Source organism: Anneissia japonica, unplaced genomic scaffold (genome assembly GCF_011630105.1).
Source record: "Anneissia japonica isolate Jap-2015-1 unplaced genomic scaffold, ASM1163010v1 scaffold1726_len428862_cov177, whole genome shotgun sequence".
Classification (NCBI taxonomy): Eukaryota; Metazoa; Echinodermata; class Crinoidea; order Comatulida; family Comatulidae; genus Anneissia; species Anneissia japonica.
Window position 1 is genome coordinate 258,013 of NW_022710671.1, and position 11,379 is coordinate 269,391.

At 35.3% G+C, this 11,379-nt stretch overlaps 1 protein-coding gene across 3 annotated transcripts in view; it reads right to left on the bottom strand.

Moving 5' to 3' along the window:
• Window positions 1-3,809: 3,809 nt before the first annotated feature.
• LOC117107094 (kelch-like protein 29) overlaps window positions 3,810-11,379 on the bottom strand; it is a 21,915-nt gene continuing 14,345 nt past the window's right edge. For all 3 annotated transcript variants that reach the window (XM_033248645.1, XM_033248647.1, XM_033248648.1), the window contains one exon: window positions 3,810-9,102. In XM_033248645.1, coding sequence (XP_033104536.1) covers window positions 6,555-9,089 — 2,535 coding nt within the window. In that variant the 5' untranslated portion in view covers window positions 9,090-9,102 and the 3' untranslated portion in view covers window positions 3,810-6,554. The remainder of the gene's footprint in view (window positions 9,103-11,379) is intronic.

Here is an 11,379-nt window from a genome sequence, read left to right on the forward strand (position 1 = left end):
CTTTTTCAACCGGGAATTGATTATATAGGCCTACAGTAATTACATAAACTTGTGTTGTAAATACATTTGAAGTAAATGCACATTGTTTTAAAACTACATATATGCAGTTCTAATTTGTGATTAAAAAAATTTATACTGTGAGTATCAGAGCTGTATTCAATGTCAATAATAATGGGTTGGAAAAGCATTGAAATCCTAAGCTAATAGGCCTACCGATAGCATGGATCAATAAAGCACAAGAATTAATAATGATGACTGTATTTTGCACTTCTTTACCGACGTCCCGTACCGGTATTATGTTTTTACCAATCACTTTTTATTTACTAGATATAAAAACAAACTGGAATAGACACCCAGACAGACATCGGTGAATACATAACCTCCTTGGTGGCGGTAGAAATCGTTGCTATTATCCAAATAAAACACAAAACAATTAAAGCATAATCATGAATCATTTGAAAAATAAAACAACAATACAGCGCAGAATCGTATGGCCGGACGCGATATTTTTCCCGTACAAAACATTTACATGAAACTCCACTCGGGCCGTCTCTACGGAAGCACCTAAGTGCCATTCGACTTGACGACTTGTCAAGATAATTTATGTTGTCAAGTCAATACCGCTCTCAATATCAGTCCTAAAGTCGATCTGAAGCTATTTCGAAATACTTCATTTTTTAGCTTGATTTATAAATGTTTAAGCCATATTGTAATTAAAAATAAGTCTCCTGTGTATTTTAACCTAATTTAGAAGATTTACATTTTAAAATTTAAAAAAAATAAAAACAGACAATTATAATTAAATTTTTTGTTTGAGAGTCACCATTTTCGGCCATGTAGAGGTGCCATAATCATCAATTTTCCGTCTGTGAAAGCCCCTCCCGGCACAAACATGTTACACACAAAAACGTTAATAAAACAATAGACGGTGGCAAAATAAAAATTTCAAACACAAAAACCTTTTTAATGGACTTGATTTAGGCCTAAGTTTAAAAATATTGTAATTAAAATTAAGCCCTCCTATTGTATGTTAACTTAATTTTAAAGATTTATATTTTCAAAATTACAAAATATATGGAGAAAAAAAAGAAAAATTATAATTATATTTAAGTCTGAGTTCCATTTCCGGTCATCTAGAGCCATAATCATACAAATTCCGTCTGTGAAAGTCTCCCTCCGGCCCCCGCCATTCTATTTCGAATTCCTGGACTCGCCACGCTGTGGTCCCTAACAACAAACACACCAAGATGAATGATAATTTAAGTAGAATATTATGAATTATGGGTTTCAATTATTATATTATTATAAGGCCTTCATATAATTTGTCAGAGCTTCCGGGGGAGCCCATAAACATCGTAGGGAGCTTGGTCCTCCACTTCACTCAAAAACGCACCACTCCATCGAAAATTCTGTCTACACGTATACGACGGGCGCGCCTGTTATAATAATGAAAAGTGGGTTTATTATCAACTTTGACAGGCGAGATGATTAACTAATCTTGTGTGATCCTGCAACTTTCTAAAGCCTGGTTTCCTTAAAATCGCTACAGTGTTTTCAGTGAAACTGACGCAACGGTAAGATTTTGGATATATTTAAGCTCTATAAATTATTTGTTTTGACTTTATAATATACGATTTAAAGATTACCGCATAGTATATCCGATTATTTTGAGAACATTAGACATACTTATAGAACATGATTTAATGATGATTTTAATTTATCCATACCAAGATGTCGAACTAATTTAGGCCGTTTGAGAATTTATTACTTTTCCGGTGGAAAATTATGGAATTTTTTACCTATTGTGTATGGATCACTTCAAGAAATGTCTTTGTTTAAAAACTGAAAAGATTATTTATTGAACTGTATTGATTAAGTTCAGGGGTGTGGATGAATTTATGTACCGTAGTTAAGACAGGGGACCAAGTTTGATTAGAGCAATCTATTTCTTGGCTCCCATTGAAATTCATACTGTGTTGAATCATGTGTTTGCAATAAAGAGAGATATAGATTCCCTGTCACCAATCAGCATTAAGCATGGTTTCCATACAATCGCACAGTGTTTTAGCGTGTAGCGATTGTATGGAAAAGCTTCACCAGCGGCGGATTCAAGGGTGGGTGGGGGGAGTGGGCAGCTGGCCTGGGGCCAACCTTAATTTTTCCAAATTATAAAAAAGAAAATTCAACTCAAAGTCTAATACTAGGCCTATGCCATTTCCGGCCATCTGGAAGTAGGCCTACCGGTATACCATAATTAGTGGCGTAACGATAGGCCCGGGGGCCCCTGGGGCCCTTTTTTGATCCGATCGCCTATTCGATTTTGGAGTTTTAGATATGCTTGTTTTTCTAATATTTGTCGTATTCTAGATTCTAGAACGACTCAAATAAATTATATAATACAGATGAAGGTATTTGAAATACAGAGGGAATGGGACTGGGAGGGACATTCACAGATCTATACCACCTCAGCCCCACCATGGTTGGGGCTGCGGTGCCCTGGCACTCCGCCCCCACCTCCGTCAGTGCCCGAGCGTGACACACTGACAAAAGCCCATTTGGGTAAACGGTGATATTTAGATCGAGGACAATATGGGTAGGGGCACCTTCGGACCGTCCCCAAAATTTAATCATATCTTCATTTGGTTATACCTAACACTCCCTGCTTTTTTCAATTATGTCTGTGCAGCCGTTTTTGAGCTATGTTGCCCAAAAACAAAAAACAAAAACACACGAAAATACCAAAACGTTACCCACACGCAAACTTGCACAACTGAAAACATATATCCCCTGATGGAGATAATAATAACCATGGGCGTCGATCGGTGGGACACATCCCCCCCCCCCATTTTTCACAGTAAGGGGGAGGGGAATCATATTGATTACCAATCTTCTATAATTAAAACCCCACTTTTAAAAGCGAACGGAAAGAATAACAATTACGCATGACTCATGAATTTTTTCTGTTCACTTTTTCAAGTGCGGTACATATTTTCTGGACCAAAACGGAGTAAAAACGCAATTTTTTATACATTTCGTAACCATCTCAGAAACCACTAGATCGATTTTATCTTTCCTCAGCCCCAACCATGGTTGGGCTGAGGTGATCTACTTTCCAAAATTGTGCAAGTCCCTCCCTGTCCCCCTCTATTTTGCTTTCCTGGAGCCACCACTGATAATACTAAATTAAGTAAATCACCTTTTTGTTTGTGAAATCAAAATGCTAATATTTTGTGTGCTCCCTATCTCCCTAGTCCTGTTTGATTGTAAATTAGACGGTATTACTTCCACTCACAATAGTGTAGTCGCAATATTACTTACACAAAAGTGAAATTCCAATAGAGGAGAAAAGCAAAAACCTCTTGACTGATTTTAAAAGTACTGTACATGCAAAAGGACTTAAAAATTCCGGGGGCTTCGCTCCCTGGTCCCCAACCAAGGCTTGGACCTACGGCCCAAGGCTTTATTTTTCATTTCGTCCACCCACTTTCAACCACGGATCGACGCCCTTGGTAATAACGATAAAAAAAAATTAATAATAATAATAATAATGTACAACCAAGTAAAGTACTTCAACAATCATATTAAGATTAATCCACATTAATTTATTGAATACCAATTTTGGTGAAAAGTGGTAGCTGCTCACATCAAACATTTGTACAATATATATGGTTTAATTCTCTTACTCTATAATGCATTTTTCAAAGTTTGTAAAATTTTGAGCATCACTATTATTCATATATATATATATATATATATAATTAAGGATTTTTCCGAAACACCATAGATAGAAGTTGATAACCTTTTGTTGAAACATACTGCAACAATTTACATAAATTTGACAACAATAATGTATTGGAGTAGTTGCACCACCTACAGGAAAACTGCATTATTATTATTTTTAATCACACCTGTACATTATTATATATTACATTTTTCATATATTGTATTTGTATTAAACTTACAGTCAAAGGGTAGAACATCAATGTGCTATCTGGGCTTTAAATATCATTGAACTCCATGTCTAAAAAATACATGCAATATTGGTAATACATTATCACTGATATTAAATTTTATTTCTCACATTGTACCATAATTAAGTATTTAGATTCATTATTAGTGAAAAATGGATGACAGTCACATTAAAACATGCATAAATTTGTGTGGGAATGAATAAACATCATTCTTACAGTATGTTGGGAAACTGCAGAACATGAATGCAAGATTCTGAACATACAATACTGCTACTGATCCAGAGTTCAAGCTTATTTAAATACTTTGTAGATAAATACAATCACATAGCAACTTTTTAAATAGTATTAATTAGCACATCAAAAGTATTGTATCACGAATACAAATTACTGTACATGCATAAATATCAATAATTTAGAGCAAGCACTGTAAATTCACAAAATCATTTCTAGTCATCTGTAATTACCCTCCCATAATTTCTTACAGAATTTAAACTAAGAACAAACCATTTTAATTATAAGCTGGAGAATTACAGGAAATTCTCTAATGAGTTAATTTATAACGTGCACAATGGCAGATAGCCTCTTATCCTAACAGAAAAACAACCTCTCTTCTTTAAGCAAAAATCGTATAAAAATATCAAGAAAACCTTTGGTTCCTATATTTTTATGGAAGTCAGTAGTCTTTCAGTTTAATATAAAATTAATTAATATAATTTATAACTAACGAAGAAAAGTACTATTATTTAATATTAAATTTATAATTCAATTAACAAAAACTAAACAAAGAACACTTAATAATAGAATTATAGTAATTACATCAAAGTGAATGAAAAAGTCCTTAAAAGCAAACTTTAACAAATGTAATCTAACTGAAGTTGCTTAAAGTTATAGAGTACTATGTCACAACACCATGTGAAACCCCTTCATTACTGAGCTTACTCAAGCAGTCCATATCAATAAGCAACTCAAGACAGATAAACTAGTATTTATACTGTTTTTTTAACTGGTAACTTTCCAACTTAACTCTACAATACAATGCTGATCTATAATTTTGTATTGTAAACTGTTGAAAACTAAATATACAGGACTAAAAAAATATGCAGTATCAACTGATTGTTAGGTAGAGGCTCAGTAACGAGGCAGTGTCACCTTATAGTTATACGTGACATAGAACTTACTCATTGTAAGCCATTTGGCCTTAACATTTCAGGAACATTTACGTCACATTTATTGTTTTACTACTTTTATTCATAGTTAGGAAAATAAACAGAGTTTCTCCTCTCTGAGTCTCAGCTACTGTTATACAGGTTCTTTAATTTTATAGTAATCAACATTTTAACAGCATTTCATTTACTGTTTAATATAAAAACATGGTGGACGGCATATTTTTTAAATATTAGCTGAATAATTGCACAAAAAATAAGAATATTTCAAAATGAAAAAGTCCAATGAAAAATTATGCAAAAAGCACACAATGAATATGACAGCATATGATGATGATGAATTTGTTCACACCAACTGGGTATAGAGAGATAACAATCACTCCTCTGTGACTGTTATTTATCAGCCATGTTAATAATGCCATTCAGTTTGGAAAATATCTATAAACATGGAGGTAACAATGATAATAATAATGTAGTTTTATATAGCGCACATATCCATCTAACATAAGATGCTCAGGGCGCTTGATATGTGGACTAGGAACACGATCAAAGACTTTCTTCACCACTAAGGGTCCCTTCGTGTCTGTGCCGGTAACCCGGTACCAGCAACTCTCGTCCACCACAGGGGCTGTCTGTTACAGGTACTGTAGGTACCACATCACAATTTACAAGCACTTCACTGATTAATATTCAGTTATAATATTATGCATTAAAGCTTGGTTGGTAGGGCAATGCAGCACAACAAAATGTATTTTTATTCATTACACACGCACACACACCTTTATCCACCAAATACAATACAGTACTGTATATACACTGTATACATAGGCTCATTACCACAACACAGAATGCATCCAAGTGAAAAGGCATTTTAGACACTGGAACAAACTCTGATTATTTAGCATATATTAGGTTTTCATAATTCTCTACTTTCATAAATAATACATCATCAAGTAGATTCCATCAAACACTATCATCATATCAGAAATTTAGCATGAACATTAATGAACATATCAAATAATTTTAAATGCAATCTTGCTCAAGAGAAACTGTATGTATGTTTTACAATCATTTAAATGTATACGTAAATACTACTGTAATAAAACCAATGGAACAAAACAAAATTAACAAGGTGAACGTGGATGTGGAGGGAGTAAAAATTTGGTGGAATTGGCAAAAACAATACTGAAAAACTTTACTGTTAATCCATAATTTTGAATACAAAAAATAAACTACAGTACCTGAAAAAAAATCATACATATTGGTCACTGTTTTACTTATATATTATGATATATGAAAGACATCATTTAAATTTATCATTCTACAGTATTTTGTGTAAGAAAATATGAAGGAAAAAATATGTTCATTAAAAAAAAGTCAAATTTGATTTAACAAAAGAATAGTGAAACAAATAGTGGAGCTAACTGGTTGGTGCATGAAACGGTGATTTAGAAGACCATGAAGTTGGCATTGGTAAACCAATGAACCTCTTGATGGCAACACAAGCATGTTGGGACAGTGCCCTTGGCATTGGGCCTAACACAGTCCAATCATTAGTGACTGGGTCATACTGCTCTACACTGTTGGTTACGATGATCAATGCATCATCAGCTGTTCCAATTGCCCAATGCCCTCCAGTGACAATCAACTTCTTGTTGGTTGTTGTACCAGAATAGAGTTCTCTGGCATGAGCTTCTGCATGAGGCATCTCACCAGCTGCTGTTAACTTGTCTTTGTTTGGATCATAAATCTGTACGCTGTACTCTTGTTTACCACCAACAAGGTAGATTTTATTTTTGATTGTGGCTGCAATTCGTGGCTCGTACAACAGACCAGTATGTGACATTACTGTCCAAGTGTTCTTATCATGGTGGAAGCACTGAAATAGGATATTACTGTCTTCATGTCTGCCACCAATTATGTAAAGCCTGCGACTATGAGAAACCACGACTGGATTCATGACACCGTATGTCATAGGTTCACCATTCTTCCATTCATTGTTGCTCCGGCTGAACTTCTCCACTTCACTGGTACTTTCTCCACTGTATCCATCACGCCCTCCAACCACAAAAATCTTGTCAAAAAGAATGCCAACTCCATGACTGATCCTTGGCGCTAAAAGGTCTTCTGTTTGTGTCCATTCATCAAAGAGGGAGTCATAACGCCACACCTCAGAGACAACATTTCCAGACTTGTTTCTTCCACCAATAGCATAAATATCATTACAATGTGAAATCACTTTGTATTCTTCATTTCCACTTGGTAGTGGAGACATTGCGATCCACTTTCGTTTTACATGATCATAGAACCAGACATCATTCATCCACTCACCATTTTTGTTTCTTCCTCCAACAACAACAGTGACTTCTCCATATGACCTCCTTGGGTTTTTCCTCATGTCTGTACTAGTTCTGCCTTCTCTAATCTGCTGATGTATATCAACTGCTTTGCTAACCACCTTTTCACATTCTACATTATTTACTATCAGTTCACTCTGTAAGATGGTCTGCTTTAAGTATATTGGGTTTACATAAAGGAGGCGCACACAAATGAGGATTTCACTAATGTGCTTGCTTCTACTTTCCATATTGTGGTTCACCCAAATTGACAAAGCATCGAATACCTCCTGCTCAGCATGTACATTCAAGCTGTTATCACCAAGGTAACGGACCAACTGTTTGACAGGCATGTCGACAAATGCTTTCTGCTTGATCACCTCTTTGAAATTCCGCAAAGCAAATTTCAATGCCATTCTGTTCAAGTATTCACAATGCTCACTACTAGCAGCTTCTTGAATGGACAAGCAATTTGCACAATTGATAGAAGACTTCAGGAAGTCACTGCATTTTCGAATAGCCGTTGTGTGTCGCAAACGACATGACAAACGCAACATGTCGATTGCATTGTCACTGTTAATTTCCAATTTGGATGTGTAAGTGTATGTTAAAAGAGTCTTCAAAACAGAAGGAGAAACACCTTTGAAAACTAACTGATTGTTAGTATTCACACCCTTCATCTTTTCTTCTAGAGATGGATGAATAGTAGCCAGTACAATACGATGACATGCAAAATCTTGATCTTCAACACAAATTGTGATATCGGTAAACTTCTTATCTATCCTTTGATCATTTAGTCCAAGTAAAATTTCATTGACATGAAAGGGTTGCTTAAAAGTGTATTCTGGCTGGATCCTTGTGACCATTTCTTCAGCATTTAGACGACTCGAAATATCAAGTTTATCAATGAATTCGCGGCAAGCTTCTTCAGCAGAGTTCAATTGAAATTGTTGGGCTGCAACAAGCAGGCCGTGCACAGTTTCTAAACTTATTATCAACTTAGCAGTGTAAATATACTCAATAATAGTGAGCATGATTGGAGGGGCAATGTTTGAAAGATCTATGAAGTCTATTGGCTTACAAGCTACAATCTCTGTTTTACCATTTTCTTTTCTCTTCTCATAAAACAATAGTGAAAAAAATCGGCTGGCAGCAGCTAAAATGGCTTTGTGACAGTGAAACTGTTGATTCCGAGTGGAAATGGTGAAATCAGTATAGAGACCATTCATTAGACCGAGATGTAAACTGGCAAGAACTTCAGCAGCATAATCTGGATCATCAACCTCTGGATTTTCCATGGTAGATGATGCAAGTGTCCAAACACTGCCCTCATCATCTGTCAAATTGTAGTCACTTCCTCCTTTGGCCAGACGATAGAAACTTGCCCCAGACATCCGTTTCAATGCAATAGATAAATTAGAATTCGTTTTCTTAGATATTGATAGATTTGAACCTGTGATGTAGCCATCTCTGGTGTCTCTCCACAGACCTGGTGTGCTGGTCATTGCTTCCAGTGGCAGGAATGCATTTTCTTCTGGAATGGGTTGTAGTGAAGAGTTCATAGGGTTTTCAGACTCCTGGAGTTTGGAGCGATGTCTGCAGCTGCTGCAGCAACCCATTGTTAATGATGACCTGGAAAAAAAAATATTTTGAATAAGAATTTTAAAAATTAGTAGATTTTTGAATAAATACAAAGTTAAAATTTTGAATATCTGCGAATCATTTAATTATAATAATAATTAAGTTCAATCAAGCACATAATGAAACACACACTCAGCTCCCTGGGGAGAATTAAATGTTGCCATAAGTAATCAGCGCATAGTATTTGAACTGTCCAAATTCCCACTTGTACACATGGGAGGAGAGAAACAGCTCTAGGTACAGAAAAGCGTTTCAACTGGGATACAAGTGAAATGCAAAATACAGTAAGGGATCATACTCCGACCTCAAGGTTAAGAAGCAGAATTGCAACTACTGTACAGTATTACACTAAACCTCTATGAGCATTATATTTTTCTATATACAGGTACTGTACTTTACTCCATACTACAGTACTTGGTTATGCTGCAAGTGAATATATCTGGTAGTACTTTACTCTAATGTGCGAATGTGAATAAACAGACTCCTAAAATTGGAAAAACATAATAAAAATAATAATAACATAATAATTCCTGATAACAGTGCATGGACTCACATGAAACAACAAAGAGGCATCTAACAAATGAGACACACTCACAGACAGATTGAACATGATTAAAAAATGCCTTATTCTATGTACCATTTTTTTGAATTAACTACAAAACCTGCCAGGTGATCAGTGGCAAGCTAAGTATGCAGTGCATACTCTGGCTAAAACAAATTAAAAAAATATATAGTACAGTTTCTCCGTTTTATTTAGCATTTCTTAACCACAATCTTCTGCATGTAAACCTTAATTTTTCGAGTAGATTGCTACAGTTCATTGTTTGGCCTACTTTGGTATCTAGGATAAGTCACAGTCGGCCTAATGCATCATACTCTCAGCTGTTTAGAATTTCCGCATGCTTGGTTTTAAATATCAGCCATTCACGTATTCAGTGAGTCAATGGAAGTCAAATCATACCCTATATAACACTTGCTATTGTGACAACCGTGTGGTGGTGTCAGAATAGTCAATTTAACACTGGAATGGAAACGGTGCTTCCCTTCCAAGAGTATGTGCATATGCTCTACTTCTCATAAATCGGGACCTCCACTGCTGTATAGGCCTAGTAGTAGGCTTTAAAAACATTTACTACTACAGTAGCAGGCCCTAGCATCATTGGTGTATGGGTCTTAATAAAGAAGGGAGCTGATGGGGGTGGGAAGGTAAAGGCTAACTCGCAAAATAAGGTGATTTGACTTGATTGAGCACGACTGGGTATTTTTTTCTGGGGTGGGGCCGGCCCTCGCACACCCTAGATATGTCAATGCCTAGCATACCTTGCAATTTACCCTACAGCCACTGCAGGTGATAACATACAGCATGCTTCTAGTGTATTTTGTAGAGGCCCTTTATTAAGTTAACATCCTGTTAGGGTCACCTTTGTTAAATAAAGTTGAATGAAATAAATTCAATGAGTTTTAATGTAGCTGTTTCCCCACCCCAACCATCCCCAGCAGCTTCTCGCATGCCTGAAGCGAAATGAGGTAAAAAAATCAATAAAAAACAGAATCAGCCCAGATGAGACTAAAATCGGTGAGGTACTGTACTATAAGCTTTTTGTTTATTTATCTAAGCTAATTGTTAATAACAAAGAATATATTTTTGTGGTGTAGTGTACTGTAATATAATTTTAACGAGAGCATCAATGATGCAATAGCCACACTTGCCAATACCTGGCAATGTTTAAGTGCTGTCGGTGGGTGGAGGTTGAGTGTGGTTATGTGTATTGGCCATAAAGAAAAAAGTTTAAAGTTATAGTAGTTGTATGCATCATCATAGACCTTTTTTGTTAGTTCACTTTAACGGTTAGGAAAGGTGTGATGTCGTGTACAGTGATATTAAAGGAAATAATTTTTGAAATATTTTGTACTGTAATTATGAACATATTTATGTAGAGGTTTATGGTATAAGTAGACAGTTTGGTGAGTGAATGGAATTTGTTGCATAGAAGTATTACATTCTGAAGAAATATATTTTTCCAAAGGCGCATTATAATTACGTATATCATTTGTCTTTGTTTGTTAGTCAAACATTCAGCTTTGTTTGAGAAAGGCTAAATAACTTCTGTCAGATCAGGATGTATGTATATGTTTATTATATGTATATGTATATATATGTGTATATATATATGTATATATATATATATATATATATATATATATGTATGTATGTATGTATGTATGTATGTATGTATGTATGTATGTATGTATGTATGTGCGTATGTA